General features: G+C 42.2%; 1 protein-coding gene across 19 annotated transcripts in view; it reads right to left on the bottom strand.

Moving 5' to 3' along the window:
* NFASC (neurofascin) overlaps positions 1 to 23,185 on the bottom strand; it is a 269,129-nt gene that overhangs the window by 23,361 nt on the left and 222,583 nt on the right. For 7 of the 19 annotated variants that reach the window (XM_068269594.1, XM_068269595.1, XM_068269597.1 and 4 more), the window contains 7 exons: positions 22,160 to 22,275; positions 21,584 to 21,788; positions 21,223 to 21,345; positions 16,454 to 16,627; positions 13,055 to 13,069; positions 5,504 to 5,674; positions 2,114 to 2,230 (listed from right to left, as the gene is read on the bottom strand). In XM_068269594.1, the coding sequence (XP_068125695.1) occupies positions 2,114 to 2,230; positions 5,504 to 5,674; positions 13,055 to 13,069; positions 16,454 to 16,627; positions 21,223 to 21,345; positions 21,584 to 21,788; positions 22,160 to 22,275 (921 nt within the window). Of the gene's footprint in view, positions 1 to 2,113; positions 2,231 to 5,503; positions 5,716 to 13,054; positions 13,070 to 16,453; positions 16,628 to 21,222; positions 21,346 to 21,583; positions 21,789 to 22,159; positions 22,276 to 23,185 lie in introns of those variants that run through there. The other 12 variants (XM_068269606.1, XM_068269604.1, XM_068269602.1 and 9 more) reach the window with 6 other exon arrangements.

Genomic DNA, 23,185 nt, shown 5'->3' on the forward strand with positions numbered 1-23,185 from the left:
TTCGAGCTGGTCAGTATAATCAGAAATCCCATTGTAAACATTAGCAGACAACTGAACTGCTTTCTACATAGCAATAATTAGTAAAAATCCCTTTATGTACTTCCTTCAAAAACATTGTTAATTGTACAAAAATTCACAAGTGGTTAATCTAGGCTCAGAGTATTTTCAGAGACACGTCCAACTACAAGAAACCTCCCATCACCCCTAGCGCTGCTATGTGACCTGCCTGCCAACTACTAACAATATGCAAGCTGCTGAACTGAAGTATGGCAACTGAACACACAGGCAAAGCAAATGTAGTGCAAAGCATGGCAGCCAATTATTTGTTCATGTACAATGTGGCAAGACCATTCTTTTACTATAAGAAATACATGTTGAATGGTGAGCTGCAGTGAGATGTCATGCAAACACATTCATCTTCCTTAATATCTAGCCCCCCTTTACATAATATGACTCGGATAACCAAAGTCACATTTATATATATATATATATATATATAGAAACTCACTCCCCAGAGGCTGCTGGCAAAGCAGACCAGTGATTTTTAGGCCATGATAGCAGTGAGAAAAATACTCTTAAGTCAACCTGCTCTGGGATATCAGTTCCTAGATATTCCTATACAAAGACATGATAGTACTTAAAGAAGAACTCCGGTTTAAAAACTGAGCCTTACACCGTTTAATGTAGGGTTTATGAAATCTAATATGCAAATTAACTGATCTGCTAAAAAACAAACCTTAATCAGTTTGCTGTCTGTGCCTTCTCTGATTTCAGATCATTAACAGCCCTTGGGAGCCATGTTGTGTCTTTGCCCATGTATTCCTCCAGTTCTGCATGGCTGGTAAAAGCATGGGGTCACCAAAGGCTTTTCTTCACTAAAATTTTGCAGAAATAGTCTTGGGGCTACGTAACTGTGTGTAGCTAATTAAGATGTAATAAATAGCAGCAGAGTTCTTCTTTAACCTGATATGTAGATCTTGCAGTCCAAAACAGACACTCCAGGAGTAAATTTAATGCTGAAAATTCATTAGGTTTTTACAGTTTTCTGAGACTGGAGCTGTCCAGCTAGAGGTGTGCAAGTGGTGTGGCACTATTTACACAGAACATCTGAATTTACCCCATAGTGATGTACATCGTTTTTATGGTTTCCTTAATGCAATAAAATTGAATTGTGTCTCTCATATTCCGATTCACAGATAACGTTTTGATTCTTATGATTCAAAAATTGTATTTGTACTGATAATGGTACTGGTGTAATGAACTTGTGTTGATATAAAGATGATAAAAGCCTAAAGCCCAAGTTCCAGCAGAGCTTTTCATATGCCTTTAATCAAATATTGTTTGGTGTGAACAAATGCATAGAAAAGATGTGTAAATCACACTTCCATTTTTGCAAATTAAAACAAATACTGCTATGAATATTTACAGATGTTCTGTTCAGAAATCTCCAGCAGCTTACCTACTTACTTGCATCCCCAGTCAGAGTGAAATCATGGTCATGTGATTTAAGGGGGAGGGTTTCAGGCTGGCAAGGAGTGAGCTGTCACTCCATGAGAATCTCAAAATGGGTGTTGCAGAAAGAAATTCAAACAATGGTGGCTAAGATAGTTTAGCACTGTTAGCTAACAGGGATGGGAACAGTCTTAAGTATTCATCACATCTTTAGACCTCTCCCATTCACCGAACCAGATATTTGTGATTCACAGGTGAAGCTATTTCTATTTATTTAAAAAAATATATATTTTACTTTATAGTTACTCAGTCCCTGTGTCCAAAGGGTTCTTTGCCCCATAACGGGTTCAGTTCTCTCTGACTTTTAGTTCCTGAGATAATTAAGCAGTGTTTTATAAAGCATCCACATTTGGGTAAAACATTCAGTCACTTACTGATACCTTCTCATTCACCAGCCAATCGGCTTAAAAGTAAGAACAAAAGGCCACACTAAACAAAAGAGCAAAAGTAATGATTATTTGCAGTAACTATGTTTATATGAACCATCTTCTGAGCTCCTGAAGTGTCTGTTTTGTATTTTGCTCACTCATGGTGCTTATTGTGTGTTCCCTAGAAAAGCCATTACAGCTACACACAATACACATGCTGAAGTGATGCTTACTGTCGATATACTCAACCATAAACTCAGAGCCAGGCCCTAGGTTGTGCATCCAGGTGATGTTTGCCCAATGGCTGTTGGGCAAAGCTGTGATGTTCCAAATAGGTTGTCCAGGTGTCGCTGGGAAAGTGATTTAAAACAAGTTAAGACCATTATCAACTTTAGGGAAGTATCCATGGTGAGTGGTTTACAAAGCCCCCAAAAAAGAGAGAAATGCTTTAGTTCCTGTCTCTACCGATCTCAGAGTTCTCATTTCTCACTAAATATTAAAAAGCATTTTAATGTTAGCATACATAAAGAGTACAATTTGTGAGGGGATAAAAACAAATATAGGAAATAAGAAGAAATTGGCCTTTATTCAATTCACTTTTTCTCCTAGGTGATAATTTCAAACCTTATCTATAAAATGCCTTTTAAAGAAAACCTGTGACTAAAAAAAGTTCCCCTGGGGGTACCGTACTCACCTCGGGTGAGGGAAGCCCCTGGATCCTATCGAGGCTTCCCCCTCTTCCTGTGTCCCACGGCGGTCTGGCTGTGCCCCTCCAAATAGCGGGGATGTAAATATTTACCTTCCCAGTTCCAGCGCAGGCATAGTAGTGGCTCTCCGCTCAGAGATTGGCGGAAATAGCCAATCGCTGTCGGTCCGCTCTACTGCGCAGGCGCAAGTTTTCTGCGCCTGCGTAGTAGAGTGGACCCGACAGAGATATTTCTGCCTATTTCCATGCTGAGAGCCGCAACAGTGCCACCCGCTGGAGCCAGGGAAGGTAAATATATCAAGCCTTGTCAGGCTTGTCAAGCCAGGATTGCAGGATGCTTCAGGGAAGCCAGCGCTGGATTGCCTGCAGCTACAGGGATGGGGGAAGCCTCATTGGGACCCTGAGGCTTCCCCTTCACGAGGCAAGTACCCCCCAGGGCATTTTTTTTATTACAGAGTCTCTTTGAGCCACGACTTATCAAAAATTACAGATTGCCCAGCAAACTCGTGGTGAACTAGAACTACTGGGAGTGTGTAATGGGCTAAAAAGTACCAAAAAGCTGTCATATTGAAACGCTACGCAAAGCATACATTTTAATACAAAAGATAAAGTATGGTAAGTGTGGCAATCACTATGTTTAAAGGTGAACAAGATAAAGGATGGAAGCGATTTCACCATGTACAGGCGCTGTCTCCGCTCTCTTTGCTGAAATGGCTCATTGGTGTGCTACAGACATGTGGTTAGAAGGAAGGCAGAACATGCGATACACAGAAGCAGAGTGCAGGCACCACCCAATGCAAAATGATCATTTATTGTAGTGTCAGTCTAGCAAAAACCAGCTTAACCAGACAGTTATATAGTTACTAACAGCGGCATGTGCTTGCGTCACTGTGCCATCCATGCGGAGGTGGGTGGTGGGGCACTAGGATGACCTGCGATCTGCAAAACATAAATTTGCCTTCTTAAAACAGAAGGTATTTGTGATTATTCAAGTTGAATTGAGTATATGAGGTCTCCCACAATGCATCAATAAGCTGACACATCATTACATTCCTGCGGTTCTGGAGGTGTGTTTAGCAAAGGGACAATTTGCATATTGAGCAAATGCAGTGATGCACTGTGACAGGCCTCATAAACTCACTCCAACCTGAATCATCGCAAATACCTTCTGATTTAAGAAGGCAAATTTATGCTTTTTGACAGTACTTTTTCCACCTACAGTACTTAGTACTTTTCAGTGGCAAAGTGTCGAAAAGTTATTTTAAACAGAAGATGAAAAATGATCTCCTAGTAGAAAAATTTGAACGAGAGAATTGAATAGGAGGTAGTATGATATTTGTTGATAATTTTACATACAAGAAATGGGTGGCAATATCTGTTGAGAAAATAAATATCTTTCTTGTTTATTGATGTAATATATTTTACATGTGTTTAATTTGAATATGTTAAGCCAAATCATCAACTTTGCTTGTATTAGACATAACACTAATCAGCGTGTGTACGGAGGATGGCGAATGTGAGGAGGGCATAAAGCTCTTATCTCTAATCAACCAATAAAACTTTAATCTACTTCCTTACAAAGATCCACTCACAAACTCACCCGAGATCTGCTGATTGTCTGAACTCTACAACGACTCACTGGGACCCTGTGGCACTCTGCAGTTATGTAACTTGTGCTGATAGTACTTAAAGGAATCATCTGTCAAATACTGCTGCCCTATAATATACTTACCCAGGGCTTCCTCCAGCCCCTTGCAGCCGATGTGTCCCTCGCAGCATCTCCGCTCGCAGCAGCCGCCCGTGGTCCCCACCGGTACAGAGGCTGACCTCCTCTACTGCGTCTGTGCGAGCGCCGCTGTCAATCAAGTCCATGTTGTCCGCAGTGTAATGCGCAGGCACAGTAGTTTTGAACCTGCGCTATACACTGTGGGCAACGTGTTCTTGATTGACAGCGGCGCAGGCGCAGTAGATGATGATCTCGAAGTCAGCCTCTGCACCGACGCAAACCCCGGGCCGGCGGCTAGGAGAGGACATGTCGGTTGCAAGGGGCTGAAGGAATCCCCGGGTAAGTAGTAAGTATATAAGGGGGCAGCAGTATTTGGCTGACCATTCCTTTAAAGAGGATTCTCAATACAATCTGATGTACAATGTGACCTCCCTAGGAAGACTAGTCAAAATTTATTTGCTATTAAAAAGTATAAGCAAAATCAAAATTTAGCATGTACATCACAATTGTTTCCATTACCTCCAATAAAATCTAAATTACAAAATTAAGGTACATTGCATTTACAGCAAAATCAGAATCATTTTACACCAATTGGTTGCTTAGGGCAACTACTCTACTGTGCTCCAATACGTAAAACACTATAAAATAAACCATACCAGATTTTACAGACAATGTTTAAAGCATATTTGCTTTACTTGGTTCATGATTATCTTTATTAACTTTTTATACTTAAGGTTTGCGTCTCCTTTTCCTGTTGCTAAGAAAAGTTAGAACATGTAAGGGGCAATGAGGCAGATGCATCAAAGTCAATGCAAGGAACACTGGAGCAAAAATAGTGACAAAAGTGGAGCAGTTCCTCAGAGCAATCCTGGATCTGGGCATCTGCTCCAGTTTTACTACAATTCATGTGCACTGATTTGGGTAAATCTGCCCCACTGACCAGAAGGTATCAACTGTATAAAATGGCCTGAGTGTATATATTCATTTTCTGCTTATACAACCACACAGTGCCACAAAATCAGTAAAAATTGCTGATGTTTCTGCCCAGTCTCCTGTACAAATCAGTTAACTCTTTACATTTTAGCAACACTGTGGTCATTTCTACTGTCAACCAGTTCTCTACCAAAGAAACACTGCATTGTCTGTGTGTGCTAGTGATGATGATAATAATGTGTTTAAGGAAGTCAGTACCTGTTTCATGGACGCTAGCCACTGTTGTTTGCCTGCTTTCAGTAGAAGTAATGATGGTGGTGATAGAAGGAGTGGTTGTAGTTGTGGTAGTCGTAGTAGGCACAGCAGTGGTAGCATCAGGAGTGGTCATTGGAATAGTTGGTATTTCTGTGGGAGCCTCTGTGGGAGGTACTGGAGACGTGGGGGCAATTGAGAACAAGAAGAGAAATAGACTGAAAAGAGAGCAAAACATTTATCCAAATGTTTCCAACCTTGGTACTAGTATCACAGGGTGCTATATATAGGAAAGAAGAGCTACAGATGCCTGGAATTCCCACTGAAACAATCCGGCAAATTACCCAAAGCTAATTACTCCATTTTGGGTCGACTTTAGTGAGCTGTGTGTTTTCATAGCAAGATATTTTTGGTGAAATCTGGCAATGCTTCATTACCACTGGTCTTGTGAAAGTAAAAATGTGTAATATTGTCCACCACCGGAACTTCCATAAATAAATGATTTTAAAGTGTACAGCAGAAGCCCTGGAAAGGGTTCAAAAAAAGGTTGAACGATACAATTGTTTATCTCTACAGGCTATTTTCACCTTAATTACTCAACAGCTGCTCATTAAGAAGATTTTTTTCCCACCCTGAAGAATTGTATGCACTTGAAACTTTGCACATGCAACCCAGCCATTTGTGATTATTTCAAGCTGACTGCCCTTGTTATTTCCCACTGCAGCTCGCTCTTGTTCATCAACACCTTTCTTCTTCATAGGACAGAACAGGCTGCTTGGCTGAGAGCCCAGCACCTTGTTTTGCAGGGATCAGTCATCCAACACAATCACAAACAGACATTTTAGGATAACCAAAGTGGCACAGGTACATCCCTGTGAGATAATTCTCATCTGACTAAACTTCCAACAGTCTCTCAAAAATCTTCTGTTGTAACAAAACACAATAATTGTATCACATGGATTTTTTTTTCTCAGTATGCAAGATTAAGAATTAGCTGTGTACAGCTATACTCTTGCTATTGAGTGTTTTTCAAGTAAATGATGTGCAGACCCATCATGATATTTTGCTGGCAGTGCAGTTTGCCAGGCTTGGAACACCTGACTCAACAGAACGTTACTTACCCCACTTTAGTCGAAGCGAGTTTCATCTCTGTTTAACATCAGTTATGCCACTTAGCTAACTTTAAGAGAACCCAAAATTAGACTGTATAGTAAAACTGGTAGAAAATGATCACACTTAGTTGTTTAGGGGTGATTTTCTGCTAGCGAATCATTGCTAGATAGGAGCCAACCAAAGGCATTGTGCAATGCTATGAGTTGTCTTTGTAATGATGGCAGAAAGCATGCACCATTACAAGCTAAAACAAATGGGCATGATTTCCTAATGTGTCTCCAAACATCCCCAAATGTGTCTCCAAACATCCCCAATAGAGATATTATAAGTGATTCAGCAAACCTGGACTAGAATTCTTTAAACTGTCTGCAACAAGGGGGGAAAGACTAAAGCACTTGCCAGGTTCATTTTTAAACATAATGGACATTGCTGAAGGGTTTAGACATGTGCCGTTTTCTGCACACTTATGCTGGCACGGGATACCGGCACCCTTGGTGATGCAGAGAGAACACTAGAGGAGGCGTGTGGTGCCTCCTCTAGTCTGGTGGCCATTGACTAATGTATGGCCACCTTAACTCACAAACCTCTCAGCAAGCCTCACTACAACATGATATGAGCCAAGCGAGAACAACATCTAATAGCAATTCTTATCCCCATTGTATTTGCTAGGGGAACTTAGTATATCAGGCTTAGTGTATCATTAGCAGGGAAACCACTCATCTGATGGCTGAGGTAGGCCATTTGGATGTAAGGTAGATGTACACGCATCCATTTAATTAAGGCCCCGGAAAATTTGGGCGTTTCATCTTGCTACTGCAAAAGTCCCCACGTAATTACTATTCCCATTCCAGGCCGCCGTGGACTCAGGGGTAAGACGTAATATGCAGACGCAATAGCTGGCAGCCGAATTACGCTGTTTTATTAGCAATCTGGGCTCCGTCTTTTGACAGTGCTCCAATTACTATCTGAGTGCCGCTAAAGCCGTAATTCCCATCACAGACTATGGCGGCACATAGTGTGCCCAAATTTCCAGAGCCCCTTTTATCTGTGTGGGATGTAGATATACAGCTGAATGCCCACACTTAATGCTTGGAGATGGTCACTAGACCTGGTTTCGTATTACCATTCGTAAAGACATTCAATATATACATTTTCTATTGCTATTTTAATTAGGGGTTGCCATTTCTGAAAGATCCAGAAATTATAGTTGCTCTGCCTAATAGGAAGAGCCCCGGAGAACCTGTTAGATATGGCCACAAAAGACGAGTAAATGTATTTAACTAGAACTACAAGCAAAGACAGAGGAAAGGCCTAGATGAACAACTTTATTAGATTAAAGACATTATTTGAAAACAGTAGCAGAGAGTCATCTGCTTCCATGTAACACTTGAAACTGAACTCCAGGCACAAGTTTAAACACACAGGTGAAATACAGTACTTTATAGGTAAAAAGACTTATCAGACAAAAATGCTAAATTTCTGTCTAGTAAGTCCAAAAAACTGCTCAACGACAGAGTAACAAGCATAGTAGTTCTTTCTTTATAACAGTTGTTAAGTATAAGAAATGCTCCAGCATGCTGACTGGACAGTGCGGGTCAGCAGTTACCTGGTGTGTACTCTGTTGTAAGCTCAAACTGTTGAAATAGCCGTAATTTACTGTGTTATTGTTAACCATGCATGAATGGCTCACAGTATAGCCTCCCCCTTCCAGCCTATGAGTACAGAAACTAGACAGAATAAAGTACATTTACTGACTCTACATAAAAATCTTCATTATTGGTGACTTGTATATTTGCCTGGAGTTCAGTTTTAAAGACGCAGGGCATGCAGAAACATTCTGCTATGCAATAAGGCAGCGGCTTAAGCATACGGTGATCAAAACAGCATGTAGCGGTGTTGTCTGACCAAAAGAAAGAGGTCTTCTGGACAGAGCAGCTAATGAATGTAGCATGCAAGACTAAATGCATAGCACAGAATATAGATGAGCTGTAATTGGAATAAATTGTGGTGCGTATCTCTACATTAGGTATCATTAAAAGGTCCATTTACACTAATGCAGTGCAAAAGATAGCTCATTAATAAACCATGCACTCAGCACATACGGACAACAGCAAAGCACATATTTCAGTCAATGCTTTTAATCTTTACCAAAGCACATGCAAACACTGCCCGTATGATCGTTTTGAAATGCTTCATACCATGCTATTGTGGTGGGAATGTGACCATGTGAAAGAATGAGCACTGAATTTTGTTGTGGTCCACACATAAGTGCGAACAGGCCATAGTAAAATGTACAGATAATTGGCCATATTACATCATTCTAATGCAGTATTCACTTTCTGCTGTCTTTTCACTTCTCTGTATTTTACGTAACGCATTACAGATATTATGTTAGCCGCATAGATTACAACAGCTTCTCACAATACAGATTTCATATAGAGTGAAGAACTGCCTGGAACGTCACAGAATGCCACCACCTAGTCATATCATCTAACTAAAAGAAATAAATAGTCTGTAACTAAGGGCTGGTTCACACTGTAAGAGATTTTTCTAAGCGCTTGTGATTTGAAAAGTTCTTGCTAATGTAATGCTATGTGGGTGATCTCACTGGAGCAATATGGTTTTATAAAAATCGCCCATAGCAGTACATCAGCAAGAGCTTTTAAAATCACTAGCGTTTAAAAAGCTCTTGCAGTGTGAACAAGCCCTAAAGAAGAGCAAGATAATTGGAAATAAACCTCTGATTTACTTACAACAAAAACATGAAAGTTTGCTCTCTGCTATGATCTTCTGTGATTTCCCACTGTATGAATCCCTCTGCAGTACATAATATCAGCTTACTTTGCATGATCCAGAGACAGTGAACCAATGTTCTGCCCAGTAGCACAAATAAAGTGCTATGGGCTTAGTGTGAGTTTTTCATTTGGCCCATTTAAGTACTCTATAGCAGGGGTCTCAAACTCGCGGCCCGCAGGCCATTTGTGGCCCTCGATACAATATTTTGTGGCCCTCGCTGGCAAAAGCTTCCTTATAGTTCGCTTCAGTGCTCCCACATAATCCGCCGCATCCCCGCCGCTAAACGAGGGTTGCAGAGCCCCCAAATCGCCCGGGGGGCAATCCGCCGGCATTTCCTGGAAGGGGCAGAGCTTTCAGCTTCAGCTCTGCCCCTCCTGACGTCGATCGCCGCCTCTCCCCGCCCCTCTCCGTGAAGGAAGAGTGAGAGGGGCGGGCAGAGGCGGCGATGCACCGCGATTGTGAAATTCCTTATGCGGCCCAGCCTCATCCTGACTTTGCCTCCTGCGGCCCCCAGGTAAATTGAGTTTGAGACCCCTGCTCTATAGCTAACAATTAATATGGAGCAGCAAAACCTGCCAAGGACAGCCACAGTGTCAGAGAGGTGTTAGCAGGCGAGGGGAGCAGGTTGGTAATGATTACCTCAAGTCAATGCACATATAGAGGTGATCATTACCAGGATAGCACCATTGAAGAGCTAATACAGTGGTTGAGGGAGGGCCCCTTATGGGCCCATCTAGTTTAGGGGCTCTGGGGCTTTTACGAATTCTGTAACCCTTATTGATAGGCAGCAGTGATAGGAAAATGTGGGATTATCATTACAGATGGTCTACAATAATTTTTAGGTGAAGTACAGTCTATATTAATTTTATGCAAATATATTTAGCTTAGAAATGAACCCAATAAAATCACCAGCTAGTGCATTAGATTGATCCTATTCCATGCAGCATACATTTATGTAAAATAACCTAAAATGTGTATCAATGTGAAACTATGAGCCTCTCATGGACTAGTTATCAGAGATATCTTGTATGTGGGAGAGATTCCTCTGCAGAGCAAAAGCTGTGTAGACTGTTAAATAGACATCTGGATTGGTCAGTAGTTCATAACACAAAACAAACAGTACTGATGTTGTTCCATGAAAAATGTCAGTGCTGTTTATGTGAAATGAATAAACATTGGCATTTCAAAGGTTTCAAAGCTCTTTTAAGTCCAGTGTAGGAAAGGCCATTGTACACTTTTTTAAAAAGTTTCCACAATGTCTATTTGACATTACAGAATTAGTAATGTAAAGCTACAGAGATGCAAAATCTCAGATGTGATGGATATATTGCAACGAAACCTTTCAGACATTATAAATGCCTTGACCAGGCATGGTCGGAAGAGCCTATTTCCGATTCCGCGGTAATTCCGCATACAGTCATAACGAAATTCCGCTACCGCTGCATTCCGGCGTAATTCCGCTACATTCCGCGAAATTCCGCCGGGTACATTTTCCGTAATTTTTAAATGGATTTTCATAAATTTCGGAGGAATTACTCAGTCGCTAATTTGAAACATCGTTTTTGTATCTGAAATTTAAGATGATCATCAATACTGTTGATAATAGTCTATTGTTAATAAAGTTGATTTGTACTTTTTAAATTTGGCTAAAAAAAACTTACTTTCGTTTTTTGCGGAAATCCATTTCTGTTGTAATGCGGAGTGATTGGGTGGCGCCCAGGCAGAAGTTCGCAGATGTCACTTCCAGCCAGGAGTCCCTGAGTGCATGTGGACGGCGATAGTGAATAGAGTTACCAGAACAGGAGGAGTGACGTCAGCATTAGCAAGCATTTGCAAGTGATTTCACCAGCTGATCATGATTGGTCAACTAATTCCGCATCTCCTGATTGGTCAAAAAATTCCAATTCCGAATTCACGGTATTCCGCATATTCCGACTACCGTTTTGTAATTTCCGCGTTCCGCGGTACAATGCGGAACACCCAATTCCGGCGAAATTTCGGAAAATTAGCTTCCGCGGAATTCGGAAGCTCATGCCTGGCCTTGACGTTGACAGTAGCAGGGCTGGAAAAGGTGTGACATCTTCATTTGACATTTTACAGTGTCACTCAACTGAACTATGGTTTCTTTACATCATTAGGCAGTAAAGCACCATGTGTAGCAATGAATTCAACTGAATCTGATCAGATTTGGGTGGAAATCTGATCATAAAAAAGTATACAAAAAAAAAAAAAGAAAGAAGAAAAATAAGAATGCATTGTTACTCGCCATTTGTTACTTCTATCTGAGATTTCAAACTAGCAGCGCTAAGAGTTAGTATGGTATGGTAATATCTAGCAGTGTGTGGACAATTATGATGACTGTATACGGCATCAGAGTTTAAGTTATAGAGTAAAAAATAACATAGATACAACTACGTTGAAATCTACAAAATCCACAAAAAATGTTCTGCTATATTATTTAAGCAGTTTTTTTTTTTTGTCCAGTGTCTATTTTTGGTCTAGTGTTCAAGGAACCAGCCACTTGATGCACGTTGCGCAGTGCGCATTATACTAATGCTACAACTAGTCAATGTTCAGCCAACTGGGTCATTAATATTACATGAGCAGTATAGCTGGCGCCATGGGGCATATTCACTAAATGCCAATAAAATTACGATGCGCACAGCATTGCACTAGTACCGATATTTAGTGAATATGCCCCTGTGTTTTGCATTTTGCATGCATAGTGTGAATGAGGTCCTACTATTATTATGTACGTAAGACGGCCCCTTATAACAAAGGTAATATGAATGGCTACATTAAAAATAATTGATAGATCATTGCTGCGATACATATTCGCATAAAAATGCAACATGCGCAGTATGGATGGGCCCTAAAATATGCAGCTTGCTATTAGCAGCCACCTTGTGTCCTGCTACATGTGTAAGCTTTAGAAGCTCATTGTGACGTGTTCAGATGTCGCTACTTACAATGCAATGCTACTATTAAACGAAGGACACAAGCAATGTATTTGAATACAAATAAAGACAACTGCACACAAACTTAGCTACAAATGTCATCTGTTTTACAACTTATAAGAAAGACGTGGTCATGGTTTTTGGTGGGTTTCTACAAACGAATATATTGCTATCAGTTCTACAGTCTGATACAGTTTTACAAATGAAATATGATTACCGCTACGGAAAGAAGAGGAAACACAAACCAAAAAACAGGAAATGCTTGTTTTGCCCTGATTCACCAGCGACATTTACCTTGTTTTGTAGATTGGATTAGAATACAGAGGCATATTTGGACTGGGTGTTATAGACCGTATAGTAAAGAACTTGGATTTTGATGGTTTCGTATTAAGTTAATCATTTTAGCTATGTGCAGAAAAGTACAGAAATGGACTAGCCATGAAAATAAAATAGGCTCACTTGTGTTGATCTATATGTGATGCTAGAAGCATATGTGTATTCCATTCAGTTCAATATACCACAGACCTAAGCTTTGTTCACATTTATGTGAAGGGCAGTTACTGTACAGCATGTTCACAATGCCAAGTATACTGATAGTAATTGCTTCTGGGTGGATGGACAGCCATGCAAAACCTCTCATAGTAAGCAGGCATGCAACCCCCATGCATGTTACCTTGTTCTGTTACTTTACCTGAAGTGGGGGGAACTGCAGACCTCACAGAAAGTCAAGAGTAAGGAAGAGAAAGGAGAACAGAAAGGACAAAGCAAAGTGAAACACAAAACACAAATACCAACAAGCAACAAATGTGTGATCTGTTATTTACAAAGGGAACTGCAAGCAATCTCTTGTAATTAAATGTCAAAGAGGAACTTTAAAAGATATGTGGAGGCTGCCATTTTTGTTTCCTTTTAATCAATGCCAGTTGCATGGCCATCCTACTGATCCACAGCCTGTAATACTTTGAGCCACAGAACCTGAACAAGCATGCAGCAGATCAGGGATTTCTGACATTATTGTCAGATCTGATAAGATTAGCTGCATGCTTCTAAAGGTCCGTACACACGCCGGACTGCAGGAAACGACGGGTCCGTCGTCACCTTCCGCTGGGCGGGCGTTCCAGCGACAGTCCGGCGTGTGTACAGTCTGTCTTCAGACTGATACGGCTGTTTCTGAGCGATCCGCCGGATCGCTCAGAAACAGCCGTATCAGTCTGCCGACAGACTGTACACACGCCGGACTGTCTGCTGAAAACACGCCCAGCAGGAGGTGACGACGGATCCGTCGTTTCCTGCAGTCCGGCGTGTGTACGGACCTTTACTGATGTTATTCATACACTACTGCAGCCAAATAAATCAGCAGGGCAGCCAGGCAACTGGCATTGTTTAGAAGGAAATAAATATGGCAGCTTCCATAGTCTTCTCACTTCGGTTGTCCTTTAAAATATACTTATTGTACATTCCTTTTATAGTGTTGGATGCAGAACAGTAAATCTCAGTGTAGGAAGCTGAATGTGATGAAGTAACAATAGAGCAATTGTACCCATCCAAAAGGGAAGGGAACTGGAGGATTGTTTGCCTGGTCTACTAAATTGCACCATTTCATAACCAAAAAGATAGTTGAGAAAACAATGTGCACAGAGTAAAATCAGGGGCGTAACTATAAATCATGGGGCCCCCAATGGTCACACCCTTTCCCCTTGCCAGCCCCTTGTGACCCTCATAGTCTCGGGGCCCATCTTGCAAGGGTCATAACACAAGTGTGGACATCCTTATCTTTACACTCAAGTGTAGCCACAAAACCACCTGATCTGACGCATGGACCCCTTTATCAGAGGGAGTGGAGTAGAAGTCCCCCCTTACAGCTCTAGGACCCTGCAATCACAGGGGCTGCTCCCCTGTAGTTAGGCACCTGTATGAACCCATTTTCACAGAATAAAAATGCACATCAACTGGGAGGTGTGTTGTTAGCATTTATGTCATTTATGTCATGCAATAAAAGCACAGTTGAAGTTCAAAACAAAAAAGCAGTGTAATGATAATAAGTGTTTCATGTTCTATCCACTGTATCCTTTTTGGAGCATGAATGGGATGACCATTACTGATGCCTCAATGATGTAATCAATGCAGTTCAGTTTTCTAACTCTGAAGGGAAGAATTTCGGAATTTTACAACCTTACTGATGCCTAACAGTCTAATAAATCTCTTCAAATCAATGTTTTCCACAGAAACTGTGGTACAGTAGCAGTGCTTCTGTCTTGCAACCAGGGCTGTGGAGTCAGTACAAAAAATCATCCAACTCCGACTCCACAGTTTATGAAACTGACTCCGACTCCAGGTACCCAGAATTGCTCCGACTCCGAACTCCTCGACTCCTTAGTCTAATTTTCACAAAGACTATGGATTTGGTTAAAATATCATCCAACTCAGGCTCCTCAATTTATTGAAACCACCGACTCCAACTCCAGGTACCCAAAATTGCTCCGACTCCTTGACTCCGACTCCACAGCCCTGCTTGCAACCAAGGCATTACAGGTTCAATCCTGTCTAGCTACACCTGTATTTAGCTGCCTCAAAATTCACACACTTTATGGCTTGGTTCATGCATAAATCTTTATATTTTCATTCTAGTCCTGTAATGTCAGCTTTGCATCAGTTTTCTATCAGTTGTACCTGACAGGATTTGAACTGTACACTTTTCATGTGTGAACACACCCTAAGGGCCGGTTTCCACTACTAAATGATGCAAATGCAGCTACCTAGCCACATCGCATCACTTCCGCCTTCCCGATGCGGAAGTCAATGGAGGAGATGGCTGCGGGCGGATGCGGCTGTGCGAGAATCTGCAGCACGTTGCAGATTCTCAGATCGCTCCGCACAACATGCACGCAGCGGAAACTCTTCCATTGCCGTGCATGTGTTTCCGCATACCTGCGGTGCAATGCGGCTATGTAGCCGCATCGCACCGCTCCTAGTGGAAACGGGCACAAAGAAAACAGCGAGAAAATCAGTTTAGTGAAGCCATCTTTGCTGAGAGAGGCAAGGAAGGGAGATGACAGTTAGGTCAGGCCATGTGGTGCAGGGGAACACCACATTGGGAGATCAGCTGTTTGGTAGTGTTGGTGTTTGAATTTAGAAACCTAAATTCTCCACACCACACTTCAGCACCTGTAGCAGTGGACAGGGACACGGGGAGATCATACACTTCCAGGTCATGCTTAGGTATGATCACAAGCTGGATTCTTTCATGGTGTGGATCAATGAAATACAATCTTTTCTTTCAATTATTATTATTATTTAGTATTTATTGTCTGTCACAATTGTCCCTCAGAGGGGCTTTTTTCAATTTGAATGTTCTTATCAAAAATACGCTTCTTCGATAAAAATTATACTGTTAATGGGCACCTTTAGATGTTTCTTAAACAGAACCCGAGAGAAAGAGAGAGAGAGAGAGAGAGAGAGAGAGAGAGAGAGAGATTCTGCTTTTCTATACATGTTACAGAATCCCAATTGCTCAACAAATGCTACATGCAGCACTTGTGTGCAACAGCCTTAAGACATTACTTCATTCACTTGAAAAGAGAGGCCAGTGCAGGAGGCTACATCTGTGTAAAACACCAGCCCTAAATTAAATTGCAACATTACACTTTGTAATAAAATGAACCCAAGGCACTGTTCACAGTGGGACATTGCAGTGTGGTTGCTCGCTGTAAGTATATGCAACATTCAGAGTGCATCCGGTGCAATGTCATCCAACCGATTACAGTATCAGTATAATGCATTTCTGTTTTTACAGGGAATGCAGCTCCCACTGTGAACAGGGCCTACAATGTCATTTGAGTTCCCTGCAATATTTGAATACCCTTTTGGATGACTTTAAATACAATATTACACCACAAACACCTTTTATGCTGAGCCCAGAATTACGCTTTACATATATTTAAGTGCATGTGATGTTGTGGTTCCTGGCTTAATACTGGCAGGTGACTGCAATCACAGTATCTTCAGCCAGTCTACTAGTGAATAAGTTGCACTGCATAATCTCACAACAGCATCATTTTAGTGGAAATGTGTTCCAGGATCTGGCTCTTACCTTCATCTGGTCTGGGAGGTGTTTCAGCTGTGGCAGTTTCACCGGCTCCAACCTGAGTTCTGGCGTTCAGTGAAAAACGATAGCGTGAGATTGGATCTGTTCTTGTCAAGATGTATTTTGTCTGATTTGGAGATAGTGTCTCTGTCATAGCCCTCGCAGTTCTGCTACCATTAACTGCAAGGAGTAAAAAAAAAAGAATGAAATCAGATTAACATGCACTTCATCATTTCTTGTTATTATATAGTTTTTCTTTCTCCAATAGGGCTTGTTCACTCCACAAGAGCTTTTCCAAGCACTTAGTGATTTGAAAAGCTCTTGCTAATGTTATCCTATGCGAGTGTTCACACTGGAGCGATGTGATTTTGTAAAACTCCCCCATAGCATTGCATTAGCAAGAGCTTTTCAAGTCTCTAGCGCTTAAAAAGCTCTTGTTGTGTGAATTGGCCCATACTGACAGTGAGGTATCCTACATTACTGAGCTTGCTTCTGGATGTAACCATGGGAGATGAGGAAACAAAAGGCTCTCAGTATGAATGACGCCTTTTACAAGGTCTCATGGCTGTAAACAAGTACAATAATACACTGCTTGTTTATGGAACTATTACAGAGAGGATAGAATGTGCATGAGCTCACAATAGATTTAATGTAATCATAAAAAGTGACGTGGTATGAACCAAAAATTAAAGAAGACTGCATCCTACTGCCACGGCACATCACAGCCCTTATCGTTTTAACGATTTAACATAACGTTAGTCACCCAGTCACTGACATCTAAACATAAATTTAAAAAAAGAAATTCAGATCACTGGACACATGAATGTTACAAATTAGGCCTCTTTCAGTCGGGAGGCTGAAGTGCATGCTTGTCGGTCATAAGCACCATCCTGGTTTTGCAGTTGAATGGCGGTGGTTGTAACAACGCGCGTCAGCACTTCACACATGGTGGTGTAACTACACAGCAGAGACAAGCATACTGTATGTCACATCTGCGTCTCTGTTTAAATATGAATCCATTGGGGGGGGGGGGGGGGGGTGTTGAGCACCAGTACTGAGTGCAAACAAGTTTCCGGACAGTGTGCGAGAGCTGCTGACAGGCAGTGAATCCACAGCCTTCAGCTGCTCATATGAAAGAGGCCTAACTGCGGAGTGTTGTGTCTGATGTCTACACAGTATGTGTGTAATGAGTTATAAGCCCACCATGTAAATACTGTGCACCACATGACATCCCTATTACTGTCCACGGTTGTATGGGTGTAATTGATGTAAAGGAGATTTTGATGCAACTGTTTCCCCCAAAATGTTCAGATATTGCTAATTACCACTGTAGTCAGATCTGCTAACATGGCTGAGAATTGCTGATGCTCCACCATTCATTAACATCTAATGCTGGGAATACACGATGAGTTCTTGACGGCAGATTTACTGGCCGGTCGATTTTCTGATCAATTTCCTTTCACTTCTATGAGATAATCGATCAGGAATATTATTGAATTTAGATTGAGCCATCTGTCTGCCAAAAAAACGGTCAAGCAGGCCTTTTGGCCAAATCTGACTAAAGTGGCAAATACTGTTATCCAAAAAAGGGAGCAATTATTACCAGCCTTTCATTGCTTTGGAACTAAAGGTACATACTGTATACTCACCCTCCTGATCAAATCCTATCCTATATACCTGATGTCTCAGATTTCCTGAAAAATATCATTAGCCCTGATGCACAAAACAGATTATCTAACCTTGGGGTTGATTCCCAAAACCCTGATATAATTGCCATATATTGAGAACGCACTGCAATTTTACCAGGCACTTACATCAACAATGTAAGTTGCACAACAAGCGCAACTCACGTTGCGTGGTGGTATAAGATCAGTGCGCATGTTGCATACATAACGCAAGTTGTACTAGTTGGGCAGCGGGCGTTACATTAGTGCCGTAAGTACTGGTAAAACTGCCATGCATTATCCACATGGCAAATTCGCTGGGGTTCATTGAATACAGCTCTTTTAATACCTTATATTTTTTTCATTCATTTACTTACAATGCTCATTCCAAAACTTTCAGCTGGCATCACACTCCTCCCCCTTTTCAATGTGATCACTGCGTCATACTTATACCCGCGACTCCCTCAAAGCTGGCCAGCTAACGACTTCCTCAAAGCTGGCCAGCCAAGCCCCTCTTCATCGCTTCCCCAGCGTTCTGGGGTGCAGACGGCTTGGCGATTGCCCACGACCAGCTGGCTTTGAGGGGGTCACCCTGCTTGCTGGAGGGTCAACAGAAGGACCGCGTGGGCACTGGATGGCTGCAGGGTGGTGCAAGAAGCACCAGGTAATTTAAACTGTTTTTGTTACTTACGTAACCCTTTCAGCCTTTGGAGTTAAAGCATACCTGAAGTGACATGATACTCCTATAGTACTAGCCCTACTAAGAAATTATCAGAAATCCCTTTCTGTTTTCCTGTACAGCAAGAGTTAAAAAACTTGAGTTATTATCTATGCAAAAGAGCTTGTCAACAGCTTGCCAAATTCAGTCTGGTTTGCAGAACAGAAGCCAAAACAGCTGCAAAACAGTGAGATAAGGGTTCTAATGAGGTTTTACTGCAGGAAAGTTTAAAACAGTTGTTCTCAACCTTTTTAGCACGTGTACCCCTTTGTGAGTCATCCCTAGGCAAGTGTACCCCCTACCGAAGGCGAAAAAGTGGGCGTGGCAATTACATGATGTTGGTGGACCCAGATACATGCCAAATACAGGTAGTCCCTAGTTAACAAATGAGATAAGGACCGTGTCCATTTTTTACCCTAATCCATTCTCTTTTGTCCCCTTTGTTCTCCCTATGCCTCTTTTGTCCCCTTCTGTGTCACCTCAGTTTGTGCCTCATTTGTCTCCCTCTGTGTCACCTCATCTCTCCGTATTATCTCTGTTCTTCCTGTGCCTCTTTTGACCCCCTGTGTCACCTCTGTTCCCCGTGCCTATTTTCTCCCCCTCTGTTCCCCCTGTGCCTCTTTTGTCCCCCTCTAGGTCCCCCTGTGTCACCTCTTGACCCCCTGTCCAAGCTAGGTATAGGTGCCCCCCATATAGGTATCCAGGTATAGGTTCCCCAGAATAGGTAGCAAGGCATAGGTGCCCCCAGTTTAGGTATCCAGCCATAGGTGCCCACAGTATAGGTTAGCAAGGCCCCCCAGTGTAGGTAGCGAGCAATATATGCCCCAGTATAGGTAGCCAGGTACAGATGCCATAGTGTAGGCAGAGAGCTATAGGTGCTCCAGTATAGATAGCCATGTACAGATGGTGCCCCGGTGTAGGTAGCAAGCTATAGATGCCCCAGAATAGTTAGCCAGGTACAGGTGGTGCCCCAGAATAGATTAGCCAGGTGAAGGTGGTGTCCCACAATAGATTAGCCAGGTGCAGGTGGTGCCCCAGAATAGATTAGCCAGGTGCAGGTGGTGCCCCAGAATAGATTAGCCAGGTACAGGTAGTGCCCCAGAATAAATAGCCAGGTACACGTGGTGGCCCAGTGTAGTTAGCGAGCTATAGGTGATCCAGTATAGATTAGCCAGGTAGTGCCCCAGTATAATCTTACATAGCCCGGTTCCCGCGCAGACTCCTCTCGCTGGGCTCTCCTCTTGTCGCCGGGCTCTCCTCCTGTCTCCGCATCTTCCCGATATGGTTACTTCCGGCAGCAACTCTGACGTCATGAGAGGCTGTCGGGTAACCATGGCGACAGGATGCGAGGCAGCGACAGGACGAGAGCCCGGCAACAGGAGTCCACGTGGGAACGGGGCTAAGAAAGTTGCTCCGCCCCTTGCCACCGACACTACCTGCTCTGCCTGACACTTCTCTCCTGTGGGCAAGATCCGACATTTTGTCTGCGGCTCTTCGGGGGACCCCCTGACAGCTGCCGATGTACCCCAAGGGCAGGTTGAGAAACACTGGTTTAAAGGATTGTTAGTTCTGTATCCTTTTCAGATGAACAAAGCAGAGTATAGATTGTAAATAGCAGCAGTTGATAGTCTGATGCACTCTTATAAATAAAACTGAAAATATAAAAAAATATAAGAATCTATTCTATACTACTAATGTTCTTTTTATCATCCACACTACACATTAAATTTTTCATCTCATAAGTTTATTTTCACTTCAGGTTCACTTTAATGAATGAAAATATTTAATTTACTATAGATCTGACATCCTTAGTACCCCTTTTAACTACTTAAGGACCAAGCTAATTGAAATCAATGCTGTTTTGGTGGTCACCTGGCTGGCAGGGCGTAGATTTCAATTACTCGCCACTGCGCGCATCCGCTGTTTCCATCGCTCCTGCAGATCTCACCGCTTAATCCCGCCGCCTGTCGCTGCAGCTCACTGGCTCTGCCTGTCTCTATGACGGCAGAGCCCTGTGAACGGGTCAGGAACCGTTTCATTGGCTCCTGGCCCTGTCTTTCAATGTAAGCCACTCCCATTGGCTTACATTGAAAGACAGGGTCAGGAGCCAATGAAAGCGGCTCCTGACTGGCTCACAGGAACTCTGCTGTCATAGAGACGGCAGAGTAGGTTGCCCAGGATCCCGACGTGCGGCAGTGATGGCGGTTGCAACGGGTTTGTGCGGCGATCGTAGGTAGTCCATCGGGATTTCGCCGTTTCTGTACCAGCGGTTTCTGGTCCTTAAGGGGGCAGAGACCGCTGGTGCTTAGGTGGTTAAACAATCCCTTTTGTGTCACTATGCTCGTATTTAATTGTAAAACAGTCATAACATGCCTCCTAATTACATTACTCACATGCTTGGTAGCGCAAGCTATATGCTGTTAAATTTCCATTAGGATGTTCTGGAGGACTCCACTCTAGAATAATGATCTCACGATTTGGCTCGCTGAATCTAAAGTTCTTAGGCTGGCTGGGCACTGTAAGGAAGATACGCATCATTAGCTTGCATTCAAGATCTGGGAGAAAATGTCTAAGCAAATAGAGGCATTTTTATAACAGCAAGTTTTAATATGGACCAACTGGTTAGAATACGGTACATTTACAACTTACCGTACGGATTTCATATATTGAAAAAGAAGATTGTTATCCATTAATCCAGGCTTCCCATGTTTTGTTAACTGTTATAAACATTCCATTCGATATGGAATCACTTACCTCCTTCTGGTGTAGAAAACTCTTTCATTTCGCTCTTGGGGCCATCGCCTCGCCCATTCACTGCTACCATGTACAATTTGTAGTTGCTGTAAGGTATCAGGAAGGACACAACCCCTCGTACACGATCTCCGATAAAACTCTGTTGTAGCTTCTTTCGAGAGACCCACACTCCCTTCAGCAAACTACTTTCTCTCCAATAATAGGCCTTCAAGATATACAACCCAATCATTTAATAGGTAGAAATTTTGTACCGTATTAGTGGGGAAGTGATTTTATGCTTCTCCTTGGTTTAATACAATAAGCAGGTAACTGGTTAGTTGTACTGTCCTGAGTTTTAGATAAGAACTGTTATATTTGGGGTTGTACACAGGTTAGGCATAGCTTAGATAAAGTCAGGAGAATGTGATGATGCCTTCTAGCTCATCAATTCAAAATTTGGTTAGGTAAAAATGCATAACAATTGGGTCAGAATGGAAGACACAGGCTGGGAGTCGTTAAGATTAATACATTTCTCCCCATTCAACACCGTTTAGTTGTCAGTTTGTGTTATAAGCCAGAGCTAGAAATGCTGCTCACTCTGTATTCCAGAAGGTTTCCTTGGACAGTAACAGGGGCCACACGAGTCCACTGAAGGGAGATGGCAGTGCTGTTCATGATCCTTAATCTAATATCTGTGGGTGCGGCTTTAGGATCTGAAGGGAAAGGAAAGCTTTTACTATAATGTCATATTAAATATTTTGCTCTAGACTTATTATGTGTATGCCTCTTATTTTTGAGTTCTGTTGTGCTCTTCCATTGTAAATTCTTCTGTCATTTTAAAACAGTAGACCCTGCATTTTACTATGATTCAGTTGTGAAGACATGGAGTGGCAGAAATGAACCAAATGGTTTTTGGCACCTCACCAATCTATTTAAATTCCTTGACCTTTCACCCGCCACAGCAGAGATGGAAGAGAAATGCAGTGGCTTGCATGCAATCTAATGCATCCAATTTTTTATAATTGCTTAAGATAGACTCCAAGTTCAAAGAAAATTTTCCATATGCTATCCTGGCCCTCTATGATGAGGTTCAGTTTAAATGTGTCCCTCTTTTGTGCTGCAAGTGGCACTGTGTTCTCTTTTTTAGCCTGCTAACCTTTCCTTCATGTGCATATGGCCTCTACCCACCGGCACTGCGTGCTCACCCACTTTCTGTGCTAAATGGGTGCAACCCATCTCACTTGTCTAACATATAGCACATCTGTCTTCTGGCATGTCCTGTGCTGCAAGCACCAATTTGTAATTTTCATTAATATGGCGGGGTGCTGGGGTCAACACTACTAAGTTCCACCCTGTTAATTATGCCCCACTTTCAAACGCCTATATAAGGCTATAGCCACTATAAGGCTAGAGCCATCCAAGATACAGAAGCACTGCTGTCAGCATGACAGCAGAGCGTGCTGTACAGCAATGAAATCTACCACCTGTTAGGAATAAGCAGCCACAAACAGAGCGTAAATTTCAATCACTGACATCCGGAAGAGGTTAAAAAATCCTAAGGAAAAAAACTTTACATAGCCTAAGAGATAAGAAAACAATACAAAATCAGGGATTTCATCATCA

Source organism: Hyperolius riggenbachi, chromosome 2 (assembly GCF_040937935.1).
Source record: "Hyperolius riggenbachi isolate aHypRig1 chromosome 2, aHypRig1.pri, whole genome shotgun sequence".
Lineage (NCBI taxonomy): Eukaryota > Metazoa > Chordata > Amphibia > Anura > Hyperoliidae > Hyperolius > Hyperolius riggenbachi.